This window comes from Acomys minous, assembly GCF_964271855.1.
Source record: "Acomys minous genome assembly, chromosome: 16".
In the NCBI taxonomy this organism is placed as follows: Eukaryota; Metazoa; Chordata; class Mammalia; order Rodentia; family Muridae; genus Acomys; species Acomys minous.
Window position 1 is genome coordinate 55,183,989 of NC_140498.1, and position 24,940 is coordinate 55,208,928.

General features: G+C 46.4%; 1 protein-coding gene across 1 annotated transcript in view; it reads right to left on the reverse strand.

Annotated features, from left to right (window-relative positions):
• The window catches only part of RXFP2 (relaxin family peptide receptor 2), a 64,513-nt gene extending 40,574 nt beyond the window's left edge, over positions 1 to 23,939 (reverse strand). Inside the window, exons 1-4 of the mRNA XM_084763569.1 lie at positions 23,825 to 23,939; positions 8,142 to 8,288; positions 5,692 to 5,769; positions 888 to 993 (exon numbers count right to left, since the gene is read on the reverse strand). Of these exons, the coding sequence (XP_084619695.1) occupies positions 888 to 993; positions 5,692 to 5,769; positions 8,142 to 8,288; positions 23,825 to 23,867 (374 nt within the window). The 5' untranslated portion in view covers positions 23,868 to 23,939. The remainder of the gene's footprint in view (positions 1 to 887; positions 994 to 5,691; positions 5,770 to 8,141; positions 8,289 to 23,824) is intronic.
• Positions 23,940 to 24,940: the final 1,001 nt, after the last annotated feature.

Genomic DNA, 24,940 nt, shown 5'->3' on the forward strand with positions numbered 1-24,940 from the left:
TTGATTTAGCCAGTTAGTATAGAAAACCAGAAAAGGGGTGTTATTGATTGATTGATTCATTCACTCATATTCTCTCTCTCTCCCCCCCCTCTCTCTCTTCTCTCTCTCTCTCTCTCTCTCTCTTTCTCTCTCTCTCTCTCTCTCTCTCTCTCTCTCTCTCTCTCTCTCTCTCTCTCTCTCTCAAGCCAGGACAGCAGAAGATCCCAAGCGTCTTGGCCATGCTGACAGGAGCCTGACTACAGATTCCTGAGGGCCTTAAATTTTTTTTCAGGAAAGTTTGCATGGTCTAGAACAGCTAGCTTCGTCGGTCTATGCTAGCAGTCTTAGACGGATTGTCAGCGTTACAAACAGGATGCCGTAAGCCTGCTCCCTTTCTCTGGAAGCAGAGCCACAGCGGTAACAGCACAGAAGTCAGAGCGAGTGCAGTGGGAAACACCACACAGGCATCATTAGGTGAGCAGTAACCGGGCTTATCTAGGAGGTCATATTTAGAATGTATTTTCCTCGGGAAGAAGCATGCCAACGTCATTGGTGAATGGTGTAGAAACAGTCCCAGGGGATGGAGAGACAGCTCAGTGCTAAAGAACACTGGCTGCTCTTGCAGAGGATCTGGGTCAGATGCCCAACACCCAACACCCACGGGGCGGCTCACAACCACCTGCCCCTCCAGTTCCAGGGGATCTGACGCCCTCTGTGAGCACTGCACACACATGCTGCAATACATCCGTGCAGGCAATGCTCACACATGTAAAACACAAGCAGATAAATCTTTTAAAAGTGCTTTCATGAGTTTGCTTACTTTGTTATTTGTAATTTATTATTATAGCACTCTAGGGGTTCCTGTGGCCTTGAGAGGCTATTGGTACAGATGTGTTGTGTATACTCACAGTAAAGTCACGTTGCTGGAAACCTTTGGCACGGCTTTTAGGTTGGCATTTACACATTCCAGTTCATTTTCCCTGCAGTAACAGCGCTGAGGATACTGGCTGAGAACTGGGCAGAAAAGACAAAATAATTTTTTTTTTGGTACCAGAAAAAATTACACTTACTTATGATAGCACTTGACACTTTTCTCTTTCCATGAACTACATAACAACTTATATCTATTAATGGACTCACTGAGCGGTTCATATAAAAGCAAATAATACTTCTTTGCAAGTCAAGTACAGACCAGTGAAGAGCTCTTCTCATCTCGTGAGCGGGAAGGAACCACGGGTCTGAGCAAACGGTACCAGACCATGTGCCGATAGGAGCTTAACTTCTGTCCAATGAAAAGCGTCAGACATTAGAGTAAACCTCCGTGGCGATGACCACATTAACTCCATTCAATATCATGAAAAAGTTGCTAAGTAAATGCCTACTGATTAAAGTCTAGCTCGTATGTCACATGTAATGCATGAGAGAGGAACAGAAAAAAAGAGAGAGGATTTCTACAGACCCCTAATTTCTCTACTGACCCTGTGGATACTTGATTTGATGCAGTTAAGGAAGTAAAAGTTACTTTTATTTGTATTATTATTATAATATTTAATTAGTGAACTGTTTGGTATAGAGTCATGCTACGTTGTACATTGCCCTCTGCCTTGACCTCCTGAGTACTAGTATTGAGTGTGTGTGCCATGGTGGGACCCAGTCTGCTATTACTCACTCAACTATGAGTATACATTTTTCTAATTGCCCATCTTTTTTTTTTTTTGTATCACATATAAAGCGAGTTTGGCGGCATTTTGGCAGCAAATCCAACACAGCCATTGCCGAGCCCCACTTCCTGTGATAGATTCTTTCAGCATATAATGTTTTGGATGACATTGTGTGGGCTGCGTGATTACTGGCTCAGCCCTATCAAGATGGCATTAATATGTTTTGTTTAATGTTTATTGACATCAGGAATGTTACGGGTGAATTGCTGGATTGAAGACTGTGCAGTTGGCAGTGAAATGATTTCCTACGATCAAGCTGAGTGAGTGTGCTGCTTAAAGCAGAAACATGGCGGGGCTGAGGAGTCCAAGCAGCGGTGGCATCGGCTGCCTTCACAGAGGACCGGGTTAAGTTCCGGGCACCCAGATGGTGGCTCACAACCATTTTAAACTCCATTTCTAGGGGGAATCTGATGCCTTCTTCTGGCCTCCCTGGGCCCCAAGCATGCATGCTGTTGAGTATACATGCATGCGGGCACAATGCACACATAAAAATAAAACTAAGCAAAATCTTTAAGAAGGCAGAGATGTGGGCATCCCTTCATCGCCCCTGTCCTGCAAGGTGGTCACGCCATCACCCTCTTCTGTGGCTGGTGCTGAAAGGTACCTCCTTCTTCCTTACTCATCCCAAGTCAGTGGGCTCAGGTTCGGAGCCTCTGCCTACGCTCGACGCTGTTGACGTCATCTTTGTTCCTTCTGCTCACAAGGCACAGTGAGGTTTTCTGCCCGGGTCCCCGTTGGCTGTGGATCTGTCGCCCTGTGGCATCTCTGCCCTCCCTTTGCGACCCAGCTGCAGGCAGCTAGCTAGCCATTCTACCCGGGCCTGGGGTTCCCTGTGTCTGAAGGGGCCGTTTTGAGATATCTGGCCCCGATCCTGTTCGCTCATTCTCTGCTATTAAAAACTAAAGAACAGAAACAAAGACTCAGCCCAATCAAACACACAGAAAAGCTGTAACATGGATGGTTTCCATCATACGTGAAGTGAGGTCCTGAGCCAGATGTGTTATTAGGAAGATCCTATTAGAAGTTTCATTTATATTTCTTACTAATCTTGTCATTTCTTACTTATATTTTTCTTTTTTCTTTTTTTGTTTTTTTCTAGTAGTGAAAACTTTAAAAAAAAAACTTTCAACAAAGCAAAAAGCTTTACACGTTGTAAATGGGGGCACTTGTAGGAGGAGGCACACAGGACAAGGAGAAGACCCAGTTTTTATTCTCACACAGGTGACTGTGTCTTTTCCCCACTGGCCGGGGTCCGACCTTATGGTCTCCATGATGGGCTAGTTTTCAAAGAATTGGCCCAAGAAAATGAAGAGGGGAGGGGTCAGCCACTTTAACTTAAGAATGTAACAGGGACTTTGTGTAACAAAGGTTTTCCAGTGTGTGTGTGTGTGTGTGTGTGTGTGTGTGTGTGTGTATGTGTGTATGTGTGTGTGTTCATACATTTGCATACAAGATGGGACAGATAAAAAGTTTTGAATTCCAGAGTTGGGGATTTAGCTCAATGGTAGAGCGTTTGTTTGCCTAGCAAGCGCAAGGCCCTGGGTTCGGTCCTCAGCTCTGGAGAAAAAAAAAATTTGAATTCTTCGTCGTAAACATAGTTGTTTTTTTTTTTTTTTAACAGTATCTGGTAGAATAGACTCATTTACTCCTCCTTATAAATCTCTCCTAAGGACCCCAGAATAAGCTAGGAGTCAGGTCAGCGACCAGAGCTCCCCAAACACTTTTGGTATCTTTGGCTTCCAGCAAGGATGAAGTTGCCATGAGTCTTGAAGACATTTTTGGCTTTTAGCAAAGAAAGAAACTGGGCACTTTTTGTTGGGGTCTCTACCGTAAACTGCCTAGCCAACTTCTACCTTCAGCTTTAAAATAGTTATTTTATTTTACGTGTATGTGCGTGCGTGTATGAGATTATGTGCACCACATGCATGTAGCACTGTAGAGGCCAGAAGGGGGCGCCAGATCCCCTTAGTCATGGTTGTGAGACACCATGTGGGTGCTGGGAACCGAACCCAGGTCCTTTGGGAGAGCAGCCGGTGCTCTAACCACTGAGCCATGCCCCCGCCCACCCCCCAGCCTCAACTTTTCCTTCATTGTTTTGATATGTGGACTCCCTACACAGCTCAGGCTGGCTTTGAACTCAGGATCCTCCTGCCTCAGACTCCGGATTGCTGGAGTTAAAAGTGCATGCCACTATATCTGGCTTGGTTTAATTTTTTTACATTATGCATTCATGTATAAGCATATAAATGTGTTATGAGATACTATTATAAGGTGCATACTGCAGTCTTCTGCAGGCACAGGATGGGGTTGTTTTCAGGGCCCTCTGAGATAGCGAAATTTACAGATGCTCAATTCCCCTTTAAAAGTGATACAGTGTTTGCATAGAACCTACATGCAAACCCCTGCATCCTTTAGTGTCCCTCTGGAGTCTTCCTGCCATGGATTACAGCATAAACACTGATGATGTAGTCGCTACACTATCTATGTGTTTTATACTGTTATGTGATTGTAACAGTATAGGATACAATATAAAATGATATACATTGAGGGTTGGTGATTAGGACAGTTTCTGCACAAGTTCAGCATGGATGTGGTTTTTTGTAGGACTATCTCTGATTTGTAGGTGGTTGGATACACAGCTGTGTAACAATCCAGCTCACAGCACCAACTGTGCACTGTTAGTACAGGGTTTTGTTGTTGATGATGATTTGTTTGTTTGCTTTTGAGCCGGGGTCTCACTATAGAGCCCTGGTTGGCCTGGAAGTCACACAGACTGCCCGTCTCCTTCTGTCTCCCAGGTGCTGGGAGTAAAAATCTGTACAAGCATGACCAGCGTTAGTATATAGTATTTTATATATGCACATCACGTACATAAATGAAATTTATGTATTCTAGCACATATAAAACTATACATTCATCTAGACATGTGCACACACACACACACACACACACACACACTGTACACAGATGCAGTCTACTAAGAGTACAGAGGCCAACCTTCACAGTATGTGCCCCAAACCCTCTAGGGGCATGCTGCAGCCTCTTCCTCCTAGCTCAGGCTTGTAGACTCTCAGCAGACCTGTGGAGAGGCATCGTGAACCTTCACTGCACAGCTACCTGAAGACCTAACTAACCTTGCTTCCCTGCCCATCCCGTCACTTCTTCACGGCCACCTCAATGCATTGCTTGGGAAAATATCCCCATCACGGGCAGAGCCCACATTTCTTAAAGTGGCCTTCCACGCCTCTGCTGTGCAGCCTGAAACCACTACAGCTCAGTGAGAAGGTCTTTCTAGCTACACATGAGCTGTGTGTGTGAGCTGGGAGCACACCTTGCTCAGCACTGTGTTTTCTGCATCTGGAGCATAGTATGAATTCCTTATTGGGGGGAAAAAAACCAAAGGAAATGGAACTTTGCCATTTGTCACAACTATTGATTATCGATGCACTCTGATGATCCATACAGCCATACAGGGAATGAGCATGCACACAGAACCTTTCTTTCTCTCTTCCTTTTTTCTTTTTCCCCGGCCCACAGGCAGACAGTAGAATAGTTACCTCTGAAGTACACTGAAGCGAACCCAACCTTCCGGAGGTAACTAAGCCACTACAGCAGTCCCCGCTTATCCAAGACGTCCAGTGAAACCAGAGGTGACACCAAACCCTACGTTAGCTGATTTCCCTTTGCCCTCACACCTATGTATCCATCTGTAAGTCAGGCCAGTTATTAAGAGGAACTGATAACAGGAAGTTGCAGCAGTGCATCGGGAGACAGGCTGTGTGCATGTGGTCTGCCTGTTTCAAGGCACCATCAGCATCGTAAGCTCATCCGCACGGTCCTTTACTGTTTGGGGACTGCAGTCGCCTGCAGATCGTTGAAACTACTGATGGCAAAACCTTAGGCAAGAGGGGGCTGCTGTTCCCAGAAAGGTCCATGCGCCACAATCACATTTCTGCAAAGCTGATAACGTCTTTGAACCAACACCACTTACAGCACTCCTGTGTTAATGTCACTTTACTGACATTTCCATGGACTGTGCCAAATATGGTCGCCCATCCACTAGTGTCACCTGTGGGATGGTGATTGATACGTATCAGTTAGTCTAGAAATCAGATATGACACCACAAAAACAAAAGTATAAAAATTTCATGAAATCATACCACAAAAAAAAACCCCACTCAAGCAATGGAATGATTGGTTTTTTTTTAAATATGAAGCTTGCAAGAGAGAGATAAGCAAACACCTGTGGAGGCCTCCATATTATCATACGCAATCATACATGTCCTGATCAATGGCATCTGTTGTTGCTAGTCCTGACATTTTGACTAGAGTTTTGAGGATGTCACAAGACCACTGTGCTCTGCGTTTCCCATGGGCTCTGTTGCCATGTGACAATGGAAGGAATTTGTATAAGTATATTGAGTTCTGTGGAGACTCCCTTCTTTTGTTTTGGTGCTGGGGATTGAACCCAGGGTCTCACATGCTGTCATCATGGGCTAGACCACTCCTTGCCAGAGTTTACTTTTAAATAAAGCAGAAGCTAAAATAACTTTTAATAAGAGTATGGAGTCCTATTGAGAGAAATAATAGTGTCTTGGGTTGTCATGCCTTAATTTGTCATTTGCTGCTGTGACATTTTTATTTGCGGCTTCCTTTACGTGAGAAAAATCACATACGAATAATATGTATTTAAAAAAATAGGCCAGTTTTGAAGCATCGTTAATTGAGTGGGTTCTGTAAAAGCGCCAAGTGTTACATTGTAATAGATGGTATCGAAGCTGGCCCAAATCAAAAAGTAAACGTATGCAGCCGCTCACAGGCTCCTTTAATCCCCAATATTTATAATTTATCTTGATTCCTTTCTCATATCCTCAATGGCACTGCTGTGTTGTCATTAATTATATTATAAGCTACTCCGTGTGCATTGCTCAGTGTGGGCTCAGAACATCCCGGGGACAGGCGGATAAGAGGGCTTGGCCCTTAATTCTCATGCAGCACAGAGGACTTCTCTTTGAGCAGCTGCCTCTGAACAGAGCACAGACTGAGTGCCTGCTGTGTACTCCACTCCCCTACATTCTGGAGGCAAAGCAAATGAGCTGCAGGCCTTTTCTTGGGGTGCCTGAGAATTGACAGATGTGGAAATGTAGCTCTACGTGGCTGGAGATTCAGCCGAGGGGACCCCTGCACTGAGTTTCGTCTTGTGTTAGGGATTGCACCTGCTGCCTCCTAGGTGAGCGTTCTTCCGCACCTCTGAAACTGAGTGCGCAGGAAGAGCCAGAGGAGAGATCCCTGGATGGGTGCCAGAGTTGGTTTCCATCCGAGGGGAGAGGGCACAGGCACCCAGGGGTGAGACAGCAAGGCCAGACAGCTGCGTGGCAAGCCAGGACATGGCCGCACCGCTCAGATGCTAGTTGGCCAGTACAGATGACAGCTGGCCTTGGGCAGCAGGCTAGGAAGATCTGAGGCCCAGTGTGGATTATGACAAACTTCATGTGTCAACCTCTCTGTCATCAGTTTCTCCTCACAGGGAAACAGGCAGGTTAGATCAGCCAAGACGCACAGTCTTGAAGCGTAGCCCTCAACTCGGCCTGGGAGATCATTGCTCAGTAATGAACCTTTGCACGCTTTGTTTGCTGACTCACAAGTCACATTGATTTTCGAAGGCTGACCTTATTTCACCTTACTTTTGTCAGCCTTGGGGCCTTTAAATTCCTATGCCTACAATTCTATGTCTCCAGAATATCTCCCTCCCTCCTTCCCTCCTTCCCTCCTTCCCTCCCTCCCTCCTTCCCTCCTTCCCTCCCTTATTGCCTGCTTCCTTCCTTTTTCACCCTCTTTCATTTTGTTCTCAATTCAAGTCAACTTAACTAAAGAAATGTTTTCCTTGATTCTGTCCTTCAAATGGTTTTCCAGGACACTTTTCGTCTCTTTATTTACTTGAAATCCCTGGTCCTTTCCGCTCTGGGTGTACACGGTTTATCTACGTCCAGTATTAGTGTTTTCTTAGTTCATGCTGTCCCATGAGCTCCAAGGGCAAGGCCATTATTTCTTCCTGTTTCTTTGAGCCCACTGTGTCCCAGGGGAATGGGGAAGCCCTGGCCCATGGCTGACACTCTGGGCTATCCTGCACAATCGATTGATTCTCCCCGGTGAGCCCAGTGACAGCTCATGGATATTCTTCTGGCTGAACAAAGTTATTGGCCACCAGGAAGGCCCTTAAAATTGAATTAAGAGAACCAAAGTAGAATTTAGAATGTCATTTCTGTTTTTATGGGCCCGGCCTTCTGATGCTCTAGGCATTAAAATTCAGGTCACTACCCTGAATGTCACAGATACTGGGTATCAGACCGCCCCTCCCATTTCACAATCCTTGCCAACCCACCGACTGGGGGGATCACAGGCGAGGTAGGTGTGTGGAGCACAGGAAGGGGAGGGACTCACCACAACCGTCCTCGTCGGCACTGTTCCCACAGTCATCCACGCCATCGCAGTGAAAGGCTCGGGGCAAGCACTTGCTGAGATTCCCACAAGGGAAATACCCTTTTGGGCACAGAGGAGCCACCATACTGCTGTCAGCCAGTACAAAGTCTGCAAGAAAGATGAGGTAAAGGCAGACACGAAGTAAGTAGAAACAAATGCGAAGGCGCCTAGGCCTTGTGAGCACTGTCCCACTTAACGTGGTAGGAACTCCATCGTCTGGTGTCATTCTTATTATGCAGATTTGCAGAAACGTTGTGAGTGACCACAGCCAGCGATGTTAGCTGTACCACAGACTAGAGTTTTGGGGATGTCACAAGATCACTGTGCTCTGCGTTTCAGGTGGGCTCCGTTGCCACGTGACGATGGAAGTTTCATTTATATTTCTTACTAATCTTGTCATTTCTTAATTTGATTTTTCTTTTTTGTTTTTTTGGTTTTTTTCAAGTAGTGAAAACTTAAAAAGAAACTCTCAACAAAGCAAAAAGCTTTACACGTTGTAAACGGGGGCACTTGGAGGAGAAGGCACACAGGGCAAGGAGAAGACCCAGTTTTTATTCTCACACAGGCCACTGTGTCTTTTCCCCACTGGCTGGGGTCCGACCTCATGGTCAACTGGTTTCCTAGGAAGGAATTATGGTGGTTTACTACACATGCAAAAGTACCATTTAAGTAGGAGCTTGAGAGAGTGCCTAACCCTCATTAAAATAGGGGTGACAAGCCTAGAGTAGCCCTCAAATCAAGGAGGTACCAAGTACCAACACTCCGCTGGGTGTGTACCTTAGTTACCCCTCCACGCCCCCTACAGCGTGGTCAGTATTATCTCTTTCTGCACGTTTCGGCAGATGGTAAGCTTAGCATCTTGCTTGGTGCTGCCACCGCCGTGACTTGGGTGAAGTTCAATTGCACCTTCTGAGGCTGGAGGGGGCTAGTAACCGCTGTGCAGGGGTTGGAAGGGGCAGCCCCTTCTGAAGAATGCCTTCCAGAGAGTAGAAGTCATTTATAAAGACAAGTGACGCATGAACAAACGTAGAACCCAAGTCTGGTTAGACAGAGGGGAGCAGACAGGAAGTCAAGTGGCCAATTACAAGGCACACACCAGGAACCAGGGCTTACAACGCAATCCCAGGCAATCAGCTCTACTAAACATGCATTCACATGTAAAAGCATACTTTCCCAAAAAGTGATAATCATAATAATCATAATAAAATAAAAGACATACTTTTTGTAAATTGACTAATAAAATCATGGAAGTCCTGATGTCAAGTTGAAACGTCACAGATTTTTTTTAATGCTAGTTCTTTGAGAATTTTGTACCAAGTGTTTTGATCACACTCCTCCTCCTCCCCCATCTCCTCCCAGATCTCCACTCCCCTTCTCGCTCAACTTTGTACCATCTCTTTTGTTTAAAGCTATAGAGTCCAACTTGTGCTGCCTGTGAGCCCTTGGGAAATGTCTAGGGAGGACAGATAGTATGAAATGATTTAAAGGGTAAAGCTGGGAGAACGGGGAGGGCTTAGGTGGAGTGTGGGGTGTGTGTGGGGAGGGCAGGGGAGGGCGGGAGTCCAGGTAGGTATAACTAGATTTGAAAGCATTTCAACAAAGTCGTATAGAAACCTACTGCCCAAGCACATACACACACAAAGAGTTTAAATGGTTCGCCCTATAACAGAGCAACAGTGTCCCCCTTAGACACTCCAGGCCAACACATAAACACTCCAATGTTGGAAATGTCACAGACTTAAAGAGCAAGCGGACTCTGAAACCGCTGTGTCTTATTACTACTGGATGGGGCGAGGTGTTGGCCCAGTGCTCCTGACAATGATGTCACCATCGTGACGTCATGACATCATAACATCGCGAAGCTGTTTGGGCGAATGACGAGAGCAATGGCTTTAGCAGGCTGTAGCTGGACTTGCCTTCATGGGCGTCATCCCCTACTTACTGTGCATTAGATCTTTCCCAATGTTCTCATTGGATGCTAAAGGCGATAGCGCCTACTCTTATTGTAATCATTGTGAAGATGCTTTCATCTGGGTCTGGGGAAGCAGAGAGATTGCATCCCACTAGAGTTTTGGGAGACTCCCTGCTGGTCCTCCTTGTTCACAAAGGATGCAGTTGTTAACAGGCAGGTATTGGAGAGCGGGCACTCAGGCTGTCTGACTTACAAGAGCACACTGAGTGGCCAAGGGTGTCGTTGGAGAGGACAGTTGGACGGTGTGAGCATTAGCTTGTTAGTCATGGTGACTCTGGAGATGGAGCAGGTGTTCAAAAGCAGGGCAGCTGGTCTTCCCCAGGGACAGTGATGTCATTGAGAACTCTTGGAGGCTCTTGCAGATGCATGTTCTGGAACTTCCCTGATGGAGGAGGCCAACCTAGAGTGTGACCCAAGAATGTCGGGTGGGGTGGGGTGCGGGTGTGGGAGGGAGGGAGGAGAGAGGCTGACCCTAAGTGACTCTAGCTGCCAATCATGTCTGTCAGGAGTCTCTATTTCCTGCTCCATGGCAGCATCTTCCTGGGACATTTCAAGCATAACAGGATATGAAAAGAAAATAGCAACTGAACATTTACCTCTCTGTCCTCTGTCTCCTTTGTCTGCTACTGTCTGCTACTACTTGGTGCTCAATGAACTTTCTAAAAAATAAATTCCCATTGGGGCTGAAAGAAGAAAGAGATCCTTCCTAAAGCTGTGGGCTCCCGTTTCAATGCTGATGAAATGAAATTCAGTGTTCTATGTATCCTACTTGTCATTCTGCCCCATAATCATGAAATTTAAATAATAATTAGGAGACTCTGCTGTGTTTAGTGAATGGTGAAGGAGACCCGCTGGCCTTTGATGGGAGGCGTGTCCGGGAGTCTGGGGCTATCCCTGTCTGTGGAAGTAGAGCAAGGCAGCTTTAATGAAACTCGGAGAGTATAAAAGTGGAGGCTGCCAGCATCAAAACAAAACTGGTAGCTTCCAGAGGCTTCCATGGGGCCCCTTTGGCCAAACTCACAGCAGAGTGGAGATCTGGGCTCCTGAAAGGAAACCGCTGTCAAGGTCCCTCCTATCTTTAGTCAGCACTCCAGACGCAGCTGTGCATGGGCGTTACACAGTGGCTCTGCAGCTGCCTCTGGGAGCTAGCTGGAGTGGTGCCCATGGGTCCTTCAGTGGCCAGTCAACAGTTTTCAGGGCTACTGACAAGGGGTGTGTGAAAAGAACCTTTTAGGTTTGCCATATAAGAATCACTAACGCTGGTCAGCTCGGTCACTCCTTTGTCTGACAACAGTAGTGCTAGGTGGAGCGAAGGAAAACCTCGTGTTCTCATAAACACGACTTCCATCTTGGGCTTAAAAACCATCTTACAGTAAAGACAAACTAGGTTCATCCTGTTTATGATTAAACCTGTTTCTCAAGGATTGGGCCCTGCCCCATCTGTAACTTTAGCTACAAATGGCTCTGTACTGCCTTTTCCAGGAACGGCAATCATGCCTTTATTTCAAAAGGCTGTTATGATGGACTACCCTGTTGTTATGACTACTTTGCTATGACTGTGACTACCCTGTTGTTATAACTACCTTGCTATGACTGTGACTACCCTGGTGTTATGACTACCCTCCTATGACTGTGACTACCCTGTTGTTATGACTACCTTGCTATGACTGTGGCTACCCTGTTGTTATGACTACCCTCCTATGACTATGACTACCCTGTTGTTATGACTTCCCTCCTATGACTGTGACTACCCTGTTGTTATGACTACCTTGCTATGACTGTGACTACCCTGTTGTTATGACTACCCTCCTATGACTATGACTACCCTGTTGTTATGACTTTCCTCCTATGACTGTGACTACCCTGTTGTTATGACTACCTTGCTATGACTGTGACTACCCTGTTGTTATGACTACCCTCCTATGACTATGACTACCCTGTTGTTATGACTACCCTCCTATGACTGTGACTACCCTGTTGTTATGACTACCTTGCTATGACTGTGACTACTTTGTTGTTATGACTACCTTTCTGTGACTATGATTACCCTGTGGTGGATACCTTCAGCCATGTCTTTGTTTCAGGAAGGACTAACTTGTTATGCTTATATTCTGCTCCTGTAACCCCACATTTTTGCCCCCCAAATCTCCCATTTGGGAGCCTCCTACCCCTGAACTATAAAACCGTGTCTTCCTTAGATCCAATGCTGACCTCTGGAACCCTGCCTTAGGGGAAGGCAGCCTGTGTACATGGTTAAAAGAACTTGCTGTAATTAATTGATTGCTTTAATTAATTTGGCCATGATGATATGGGTCTTTCTTCTCCCACCTTTGGGATTGACACTCTCCCCTCACACTAGTGCCAGAGAGGACTTCTTCACAGAGATGACTGGCTGAGGAGGCCATTTTCTAGGTAGCTCATATAGTGCCGCTTACCTCTGTGGGGATGGCACTGTCACTGCAGGAGGCCACGGAGCTTTGGGATACAAAAGACACAACCTCAGCCATGCATTTAGGACCTAACTACTGGAACACCCAGGAGATGTTAACTAGGCCACAGGACAGGCACTGTCGTCCCCTCTGGGTGTTTCAGCAGCACCCTGGGTAGTTTGCACGTGATCAGTACACTTCCTGGAAGGCATCTTACTTCTGGAAAGAGGCAGAACACCTCTGAAAGTGCCATGTAGAAACCAGGCTGACCACAGACGCACACGTCTCCTGTCGTAGCCTCGAGAGCTGAGGTCACAGGCCTCCATGTCTGCCTGGCTGTGTCCCAGTGCATCAAATCTCCATCTTGTTCCATGGGATCAATTTCTAAATCCATCCACACCCAGGGCTCCTTATCAGGATGTAGCTTGCACAAATATAGGGCACTCCTGGGGACCCCTCTCATAGGCTTCCTGTGCTGAGCCATGCGAGGCCTTACGGTCATGGACCAGGGTGAAGAGGATGCCTGGTGCTGCCTGAAGGCCGAGGGCCTCCCTGCCTGCTCACAGTAACATCTCCCAAGCCCAGCTCTGCCCCAGCATTTCAGACTACATTAATTATAGCCTTTCTTCTCGTATTGTCAATATCTTTCCCTTGTCATGACATTCTCTCCACACTCTGCCACATTAGCCTTATTCAGCCAGTTCTCACAGGCTGGACATAGCTCAGTGATCCAGTGCTTGTCTGCTGAGGTCCATGTTCAAACATCAGCATCATAATACACACACACACACACACACACACACACACACACACACACAGAGGCATACATTCACACACACATACAGGCACATACATAGTACACACACATACACACACACATACAGGTGCACACTCACACAGACACACATACATGCAGACACACGCAGGCACATACACAAGCACACATATGCACACACAGAGGCACACATACACTCACAAACAGGTACACACACATATACACACACATACACATGCACACATATTTGCTCACACATACACACACACACACACACCAAAACAAACAAGAAAACAAATCATTTCTCATCTTCAAAACAAGTTAACAAACCAGTCTGAATGCTCTTCTATCCAGCTGCCTGTGGGACCAATACATGGCCCCTCCCCTTCACAAGGCATTTCTCAGAAGAACCACAAGCCAGTGTCTGCCCTGCCTCCCCGCTCTTGTGTCCCCAACCCACAGCCTCTGTTCTCTGCCCCACCTCCCTTGCTCCTTCTTTCTCCTTTTAAAGACAAAGTCTCACTATGTAGCCCTGACTGTCCTGCAACTCACTCTTTGGACCAGGCTGACTTTGAACTCATGGATATCCTCTTGTCTCTGCCTCCCAAGTGCTGGGATTAAAGATGTGTTCCTAACGCCCTCTGCTACTTTCCTGGTTCCTCTTCCGAGTTCCCTTCCAATCTCCTTAATTCATTTGCGCTCTCTCTCTCTCTCTCTCTCTCTCTCTCTCTCTCTCTCTCTCTGTCTCTCTCGATTGAAAAAAATATGTGTGGGGTGGGGCAGCATCCTGCAGGCCACTGGTAGGCATGAGGTCAGAGCCTCCTAAGGCTCTCTGCCTTTCTTTGAACAACAAATGGAAGATTTTATAGGAACTTGCAGACATCTTTAATATTTTATCTTTGAAAGGAATGTTCCAAATTCTGTTACCTTACATTTCATGTAGATTCAGTAGAAGGACAGTGTTCCATCATCAAAAATTAGGAAGCCCCTCCCCAGAGAGGACAACTGAACCCTTCCACAGGAACGCGTCTGCTTCCGAGACTCTAACATCCTCGCTCAGGGGCCTGTGGGAAGCTCCTCCCTGACCACAGCACTTCGCGGAACACACTGTTTGGAATGCTGTGTGAGAAAACAAGAGTCTGGAAATGTGGCTGGAATTCTCGGGAGAGGTCAGGCCTCTCGCTATAACTCAGGCATATCGTCTCCTCGTTTGTCACTTGTCTGCGACTTTGCTCACAAGAGGAGCTCCAGGGGTCGAGCTCCGGGACCCTGGCATTTAAATAGTTATAAACACTGAATGAAGGCTTGGACTTGCTTTACATCTGTAAAAGCATGGCTTGCTTCACAGTGGGTTTCTGGAGGCAGCGATGCTCACTGCTACTGGCTCAATATGATCCTGGCAAGGCTGATGGAGCTAGCAAGAGAGTGAAACAGTGTCATGCATATCAGAAGACGGGGTTACAACTGTTGCTCTCTACGGATGATGACTATAAACCCGACCTGGATGTGGGGGAATACTAAGCTAATAATGAGAAAAGCCAGATTTTTCTGCACAGGCAGCTGTATGTAAACAGCAAACCATTAGAAAGCAAAATGAGCAAACTCGGCCATATTTTACATCATCAACACCTATGAGGTGTTTATGTAATGTACGTGCTACCATTGAGAAAAATCAATGACGTAAACAAATAGCAGAACATGACGGAAGTGTGGGCGGACAGGGTGTAAGGGCTGGAGGGGGGGGGAAGAAGGGCTTCAAACACTGTTCAGAAGCTGGCTCCCGGACTTGACTTGGAGGATGTAAACAGGATCTCCCAGCCTGCACTCGCTGTCTGGAGTGCTGCTTCTAGCTGAAATGCTGGCTATGCACAGATTCTGGGGCAGGGAAGGTCACTGTTTCCAACTATGTGCCCAATGTGAACCCACCAGGCTCCAATAGATACTTTCAAACCCAATGGCTACAGGGCTGACCTGTATGTGTGTGTATATGTGTGGGTACTATGTATGTGCCTGTGTGTGTGTGTGTGTGTGTGTGTGTGTGTGTGTGTGTGAATGTATGCCTGTGTGTGTATGCCTGTGTATGTGTGTGTGAATGTATGCCTCTGTGTGTGTGTGAATGCATGCGTGTGTGTATGTGTGTGTGTATATGTATGCCTGTGTGTGTGTATGTGTGTGTGTACGTATGCCTGTGTGTGTGTATGTGTGAATGTATGCGTGTGTGTGTGTGTGTGTGTGTGTGTGTGTGTGTGTGTGTGTGTATTATGATGCTAACCATGAGACAAAAGGAAAAGGCGTGGGAAAGGACATCAGGTCACAGGTGCTTGTAAGCCACCATGTGGGTGCCAGGAACCAAACCCAGATCCTCTAGAGAAGTGGCAAGTGCCCTTAAGCCTTCTTTCCAGCCTTCTTTGGAATTTTAAAAACAGCGATACACAACTTGGGAGCTATGAAGTCATTCGAGCTCTAATGCACTCCTGGGAATGCTCATGAGGACACCCGCTTTGGACGCCAGCGTCTCACCGTCTACTACGCTTGAAGCTTCGCTAACTCAATGAGTCATCAGGCTCTCTCTGAGTCTGCAGAGATGCAATGTGTGCCCGGAGGCACCCCCATCCATCCACGTACCGCTCAGAGGCACCCCCACTCACACTCGCCATTCCCACAGCCAGAACATTCTCAGAAGCATCTCCTGCCCGCCCTACTCCCAAACTGGGGACAACCTAAAAGTCTTTGAAAGAGATGATGTGTAAAAAAAAACCATAGGCTCCCTCAATGACATGCTATACCATCTGAAAAAGGAATCAGTGAAAGTTTCAAAGTGGTTTCTGGGCCAGCAGAAACACTGGCCTCCTGTGCTTTGTCTGGCTGCCTTGTCCCTAGTCAGGAAAACATTCTGGGCAGAAAGGCACTGAGCTTTTCCTGCACTGTTCTTTGCATTGGAAATACATTTTATTTTCCCTTTCTGCTTCCTCTTTATTTAACATATGCTTCTGAAGTCATTTCTGGGAAAATCTTCTCCATCCTTCTGAGACCGTCAGTCCCAGTTGTGAGCTGCACTTCCTTCTGTGTCAAGCCTTACAGCGTCGGAGTCTAGTTGATTTTGTTTCTTTTCACACAGCGCACTATGCCTTGTCTGACGGAAAGAAATTAATTATTCATCTCACCTGTTCCTGTGGCAAGGAAAGTTCTCGCTTTCTAGCACGTGGTGCATGTCTCAGATGCTGTCGTCAACACATGAAATATTCAGGAATAGGTAGAGGTGTTGCAGTGAGCGAGCAACAAATACGCACAGCTCACACACGCAAGGAGACCCACTCACCCCAGCGTAGTGAGGCCCTGTGATGTTGGGGGGGGGAGTGCGCCTAATCCTTCCCAGGGGATGATTTTAGCTTTTCTTACGGGAAAGAGGAAGCAGCCCTCGAGGAAACGGCTTCAAGAAGGAAGTCTAGCTTTCAGCAAACTCTCTGAGAAGACCCTGGTCTTCCCGCCTTCGCTCTCCCATCTCACCCTCTGCCGGAAGTCACTCCCATGCATCCCAGGGCTTCCATGTTTTAAAATATCTCACAGACTTAGGTAAAAGGGAGTTGGGCGTAGAAATATCCACAGGAAGAGATACACTTGCTTTTAGCCTATGTGGTTGAGAAACTGACTGGAAGGAAGAGGTTGGAGATGTAGGTCAGTGGCAGCACATGGACTGAGCCTGGGTTCAAACACAGCCCCCCCCCCTAAATAGGACTCAGAGTTACAAGCAGTGACCAGCCAGATGCTCTCCATCAAAGCCACAGTCAAGCAAAATGTAAATATGGAATGTGGGGTGAATGACAAGGAGACTCAGGTACCAAATTCACCCGTTGTTTTTTGCTTTGTTTTGTTCATCATTTGTTATGACACTATTAATTTCTTCTATAGGATGAATGGTAATTAAGATTAAGACTGTTAGGTAGGTAAACTTGTATATTCAAAATTATGCCACCCATTAAGAGGCTGTACGTTGATTGTTAGTGTGAGGTTAGTAATTCCTATGCCAGATATTTAATTTGTTCTATCTCCTCCAAACTAAAACAACAAAAATAAAAAAGTTTTATAAGTAGAACTAATGTGATAAATGATCCAGGTGGATTTAATTAACCACCCAGATACACACAGATTGTATAACAAAGATTATCATATTTTGCTCGTGGTGAAGAGCTGGCTCAGTGGTTAAAGGTATTGGCTGCTCTTCAGAGGACCTGGGGTTGGCTTCCAACACCCACATATTGCCTCACAACAATGTTAACTCCAGGTACAAGAGACCTGGCGCCATCTTCTGGCTTCTGTGGGCACTGCATGCATGAGGTGCACATTTAGGCAAAACACCCACATAAACTAAATAGATAAATTTAAAAATGGAAAGCAACATATTTTGATATGCACACACACACCAGAAGGCTAATCTCAGGGACACATGCAACAGAACCACCTACTGAGCTTCCTTGTGTGGCATCTGAGGAGAATCTTCCCATACTTAGTGTATCTACTGGTCTGGCGCCCATGGGTCTATTCCCTTAATTTCATCACTGGTACTTAGAACCTTCATGATGACTCCAGTGCTGTGGATACCGAGCATTTGCCGTCATTTGTTACACCAAGAGCCAAAGTAAGAGCCAGGATTACGGTTTCACACAGATCCACTGACCCTAAATCAGCTTCCTTGTCAGTACGCCACTTTGTCTATCCAGCCTCTCATCACCGTATAGCTCTTTACTCAGTGACTTTCCAGCTCTGCATCTTCTCATGTTGCCTTCTTGACACTTAGCAATCGCAATTAAGAGCACTGGTCGCTCTTACAGAGGTCCTGGGTTCATCGCCAACGTCCACATGGTGGAGCGCAACCATCTCTAACTCCAGTTCTGGGGGATCTGGTGCCCTCTTCTGGCCACTGTGGGCACTGCATGCACGTGGCGTTTTCTGAAAACCACCTGACCCAACTGTGGGTCAATCCCACTTAGGCTTCCATATCAAACCCTTTTCCAAACAAACAAAACCAAACCAGCACCCCCCCCCAAAAGCCAGAAAGACCACCTCAGTGTTTAAACTTTTAGATCAGAGTTGCATTCAATGATAGCTTGAGATTGCTGAGTGCAGCTGTGTCGTGGGCCAGGGGAGACTGGCTACCCAAAGCTGTGATCTCAACAAAACCATTTCCTCATAGCCAGCAGGAAAGCAATGGGGGAGCCTCTGTAAGTAGGACATGGGGTGGGCTGGATCACCCGCAAGGCAACGTGCCTGCAGTGTTGCAGTGAGCTGGAGCAGGCTGCCTAGGCGGATACACCCACGAGGGCCAAGAGTAGGGAGAAAACGTCTCCAACCTCACAAACAAGTCCAGGCCCAAGCACGGGGAGAATTTCTATTTGGAGAAGTAGGGAATAAAACAGCTTTAAGAAGTAGTTTAAAATCCAAATCCTTAAAAACCTCAGTGAACAGAGGCTGGGGTCAGTGGTTAACCGTACTGACTGCTCTTCCAGATGCTGTGAGTTTGATTCCCAGCACCCACATTGCAGTTTGCAACCATCTGTAACTCCAGTTCCAGGTGACCCGACGCCCTCTTCTGGCCGCCATGGGCACTACACATGCGGGCTGTATGTACACTGCAGCCAGGCAAAGCAGATGCAGTACCCGAAAGAGCCAGAAGAGGGCATCAGATCCTCCTAGAACCGAGTTACAGGTGGTTGTGAGCCGTGTGGTCAGTCAGTGTTCTTAATGGCTGAGCGCGCTCTCTCTCTCGAGCTCCAATGTACACACATACAAATTTATGTATTAATTTTAGAAAGCTAACGATTCCATACTATTTCCTGATGATTAAGGCAAAATTTTTTAGTCAAGAGAATTCATTTTCTTTTCTTTCTTGTTTTGTTTTGTTTGTTTTTTCGAGACAGTGTTTCTCTGTGTAGCCTTGGCTGTCCTAGACTCACTTTGTAGACCAGGCTGGCCTCGAACTCACAGCAATTCGCCCGCCTCTGCCTCCCAAGTACTGGGATTAAAGGCGTGCGCCACCATGCCCGGCAGGTGAATTCATTTTCCATAGCACAAATTAATGCATTTTCACAATACTGTATAAAGAAGGATTCTAAGTTATCCTTGGTTAATTTAGACTAAATTTGTAGGCAAGTCTTCAGAGCTTCCTATATTTCAGAACTGGGACAAATCATTACGGGCCTTAAGAAGTGAGGCATGGGCGGAGCAGCCCTGGGGTGCGGACATCCTTAGTGGAGCAGCCCTGGAGGTGTGGACGCCCTTAGTGGAGCTGCCCTGGGGGTGTGGACACCCTTTGCAGAGCAGCCCTGGGGGTGTGGATGCCCTTTGCAGAGCAGCCCTGGGGGTGTGGATGCCCTTCACGGAGCAGCCCTGGTGGTGTGGACGCCTTTGATGGAGCAGCCCTGGGGGTGTGGACGCCCTTAGTGGAGCAGCCCTGGGGGTGTGGACACCCTTAGCGGAGCAGCCCTGGGGGTGTGGACGCCCTTCGCAGAGCAGCCCTGGGCGTTAGAAGGGGATGCGGCAGGGTCAGCAGAGAGCTGAGGAAGAGGGGTTGATGGGGCAGGAGGGCTGGAAAGCGCAGGCGCGGGAAACCAGGAAGATTTTAGAAGGAGGAGAGCAAGAAAACAGCAGAGAGCTGGGCTAGAATTTAGACATGGCGGGGCAAGGAGTACACCGGGGAGCAGAGGGGAGATCCACAGGAAGTGAGCCTATGAGGCAGAGACTTCCTCAAGTGCCAAACAGGCCATGGCGACCTGTGGTCATGTCGCAGCAGATGGCACCCCTGTGCTTGGGTGATTTCTGTCACCTCCCCGTCCTGCCCCCATCCTCACCTCCCGCCCCCGCATGCTTCTCCTCAGTCTCTCACAACCATTCGGCCTTCAAGAAGATTCTCTTAACTTCTGCGTTGGAGTATGTGCATTCTTTTTCTTTCCGAGTGGAAGATAGATGCTCACACACTCTAAGCATGAGGAGAAATTCAAATTATCCTGCTTTGATTGGTGCGCCCTGGACTCACCACACCAAGTCCTACTGATGTGCACAACCAATGCAGGTCAGTACAAGGTGAAACTGTGGTGGACAAGAAGCCTTTGGAAGGACTTGCTGTGAAGAAAAGAAAAGTATATACAAAGCATTTGTTTATTCTGAGTTGGGCATCCTATCATGGGCCCCTGCGGATATATCACATGGTCTCCCTTAAGGGGGTACTATTTTTACAAGTCAATTAAAAAACGCATCAGAACCAGATTAGATTCCTACTTAGGGGCAGTAGAGAAAGGAGCAGGACCAGAGGCGAGAAGCCAAGCCAAAGACTGGTGGGCAGGAGGGGAGGGGGGAGAGAGGAGGGCTGGAATTCTGTCAGTTATCAATGAATACATTTTAACGACCCTTCACTTCCCAACCTGGCTAATCTCTCAACTGCAATTTCTTTCCTGCGTTAACCTTTCAAAGCCTCTGTATCACGGGCATGCTAAATCAACTGTTTTTGGAGGATAGTTTATACATTCAAAATCCTCTGAGGCCTCCTTTCCTGCAAGGACAAGAAATTAATGCACTATAAATTAAACACGGAGGAATTTTTTTTTGTTTCCACATAATTACCCCTGTACCTCCACGTGTAAAACAAACACATAGGTTCTGGGTAATTAGCGCGTTACTCATTTACTGAAGAAGAAAACATGAAGTTTGGCGATGCTGGGTTCTTCTAAACGCTCCACGGCCTAAAGTCTGCATAACTGCTTTGCCCCCCAATAATTGGTTACTAGTTGAATTTTATTTGAAACAGCATTTTTCGAGAGTTAGAACGCACGCCAGTTTTCATTACTAGCTTGCTTGCAGCGTCCCCGGTTTGAGTCGTGGGTTCGAGCGGAGGGTGTTTCGAAAGCCCTCGCTACAGCTAGGGGGGGCACTTGCTGCAGGGTGTGCAGGGCTCCCACCTCTGGAGGCTGCACCCCTGAGAACGCTTGGACTTTGAGGTCCCAGCTTACCCACCCCAAGGGGGCTGTTTGCCTCAAGCAGGCAGACGTATTTTTCCATTACTGGCGAGAAAGAATTCCAAGAGCGCTGGCTCGAAGTACAATCGATTCTCACAGCTCGGCACAGCGTGGATGCAATTGTGTGCAATTAAGATGCAGTTGGAGACGCTTTTCTGTAGCCTTAGTGATGGAGGAGTCAGAGCACCCCACGGTTTGAAAGGCACCCCTCAAGGCCTAGCTGCAACTTGGCCACTAGGGGGCGCTCTAACACAGCGCACTGCAGACCGCCGCCAGGGCTCTGGTTTGAATGATGCTAACATTAATTGAAGAGGCGCAAATGATCCGAGGAGGACACAGCCATTGAAAGTTACCAAGCAGGATTCTCTGTACTTGGTACTTTAATTTTCTACGTAAGCGCGATGTTTGGGTTTAACTGTTTAACTACCCCCATCCATTCATTAACATCCTTTTAAAGGAGGTTTAGGGCGGTTAGCAATGATCTAGCGTGAATTAATTAATGATAAAGTGCACACCATGATAGGTCCTAGGAGGTGTTGGCTGCAGATGCTGGCTGGTGTCACAAGGCAGTAAATGTCATTACTTCTTAAGCACGCGAGTGATGGTGGCCCAAAGACAGAACAAGCAATCGGGAGCCTTAAACTGCCCTGAAAGGTGACCACAAATTTAACTCCAGAAAGCAATTTTTATCCTGAGAAAAAAAATGGCCTTTGTTTGGTTATGACAAAGCCGTTTTATTTTAACCGTTAAGAGTTGTATGAGAAAACACAAAAGCTTTAGCAATTAAAAAAATGAACAATTATAATTTCATAAAATGTCAGTATTGACTAGCACGTCACACTTCTGAAGTGAGTCCTTGTAAATATAAAGGTTTAAAATGAAAAGTAATGGAAACTTAGAAAATAAAATTTAGTAGAGAATTGTAATTTATCAATAAGCATTTGTTAAGTTTAAAGTATAAGTCTGAAATTAGGTACTAAGGAAAAAATACAAAATGATCTTGTTTTTAATTTTCTCTCCCTCCTCCCCACGTAGGTTTTTCAGAGCTGATTGCACCCTAGTGAGCCCTACATTGTAACTTTAGAGCAGGGGTCAGAAAGGTAAGTGTACCCACACTCACGTGCACTGAAATGAATAATTAATGAGCTATGACTACAGCTCTGTGCATCTTTAAAAGATTCCAAGGGCCTTCTTTTTAATCGTCCGTTCTCAACCATCCTCCAAAACTGAATATTATGAATAAAGATGGAACGCAGGCTTCTGACTTACAATCGTAAATCAAGCCAGACCCCTCTGTCTGGAGTTGTGGTTTCCTGATAGATGAATTTATTGTTTCTCTTTAGAGGTCAACACACAAAGTCAAAGCTGTGCTGGGTCCACTGGGGCAGGGCCTTTTACGTATAATTCGGAACAAAGCTTTAATTCAAAATAAAATTTAAATATTTAAAAATCATTTGGTAGTTGTTCTTAAATACTGCAGCGTATGCTCAGAGACCATGTTTGTTTGTGCTCCTAAGCAGTGCATTTCACTTAAACATAAAAACTATTCTTTCGGAACTCATTGAATTAAAGTGAGTAGTTAAAAAAAAAAGTAATCTAAAAAGAGTCTTTTTAGGGGCTAATGATAACTTCAAATTCTGAAATGTATTCTCAAAAGTTTTAAAGAAAAGCTGTGAATTAACTTAATACATGTTGAGGCAGAGTAGTAACAAGATCACGTACCCTGGGAAGAGACGGCAGGGCACAGACTCGTGGCAAAATTAGGCTTTTGCTTTGACTTGAAACAGTTTTGTTGTTCATAGCTCTAAAAACCTGAAATCGCTGAGTGGGAGGTAAGCAGTTAACATGGACTTTGCCAGGCTTAGAGCAGGTAAGAAAGTTATACAAAAATATACACTTTTATTTTTCAGTAACTCAGTTTACACTGGCAACCTCTTAGAGAGACTTCCTTTTCTTGTTGTTTTGCATTTGCTTGTGGTTTGAAGTCCCCAGTTTAGATGAACAAAAACAATCAAATATACAACAACAACAACAACAACAACAGCAAAAATCCAGCCACCAACAATTAATTACATGCATTCTATGGGCATATTTCAACAGGTTGGATTTATATTTTTTAAAAAAAATTTTTTTCAGTTTTTGAATATACCTCCACTCGGAAACACTAAAACCCATTTTTCTCTGCTGTAATTGATATGTCAATATCGATTTTTAAAATACGACTCCTCTTTAGTTATAACGACACGAAAAGTCACTTTTCTGGGAGAGAGATAACGCTGCGTTTGAAAACTGCTGGGCTCTCTGGTGTTTCAAGCAATTAGCCATCACTTCAGTGGGATGCTCACGGGACGTCTAAGCTTTCAAACCCTGCACCGAGTCTATGTCAAACATCACAGAACGACGTATGATTTTCTGATCTCTGGGAATCCTAGTCATTTACGGGGAGAAAGCGGCAGCCTTACCTTTGACCTCTGTCAGAAAGAAGGCATGAAGTAGGAGCCACATGGCCGTGGGGCTGAGCTAGAGAGGTGTCCAGAATCGAGGAGAGGGCGGAAGATTTGCAGCAGAGGCTGAGTCCTTAGATGTGTCTTCCTGGCTCCTGGGAAGGAGTTTTGAGAGTGAGCCTGGTGCCTCCCATGACTCTGAGCATGCTCAGCTAGACCCTCCCTGGCACGAGGGGACACCGACGCTTGTCACTGGTGGCTTGTCGCTGGGGAGCCTGCTTTCCCCCTCTCCTTTCCTTTTGCTTGCTATTTTAAATGTAGAGCCGCGTCCCTGGCCACTACACTCACACTCGTGTGAGAAGGGTCGTGTGTGTTAACGGCTCTTTAGCATTACTAGATGGGTGATATTTTTGAATAGCTTCGTGTTTTTCTTCCAAACACCTGGCTCAGCTTGCACTCATGCTCGATCTAGACATATGCACAAATGTCAGAGCAGGAAGGGGTATAGGGCCACCATGAGACACCTGGGAACTCTTTAGAAGCAGTTTTCCTGCAAGAAAAAAACCTCTTGACTGACACACACACACACACACACACACACACACACACACACACACGTGAAGGACAGAGTGAAGGGCCATACTGAGATGCTCTCAAGTGACATTCAGAAAGAGTTCCAAGGGTGGCCTTGTGTCCAACAGGTGAAACAGTCACCTAAGACTTTGACTTTTACTTACTTGCCCCGTCCGTACTCACAGGCTGGTTTTAAAGCCCAGGGCGACCCTCCTTGCATTCCGTCCTGGGTCGCACACCTACCCACAGCCACTGTGAATCCTTCTTCTCCTCCACCCCACAGGCAGCTTTTTAAACAGCCCAGCTTCCTGTAAGCCACGCTAGGGACTTCAGTTGATCCTCGTGTAATCCTAAAGAATGTTTCCCTGTCAGAGCGTAGGCTTTTATTTTTTCACCAAGTGGGGACTGTCTATGGAGAAGGGCTGTCTGTGGGCAGAGCTTGGGAGCCTAAGGAAACCCCGCGGCTGGGAGCTCCCGCTTGCAGTAACCGGCTGCTGGCAGGCAGGCGGCCTCGCTCCTTCCAGCCTTTGACAGAATGAGAAATCAAACAGAACTAGAGAT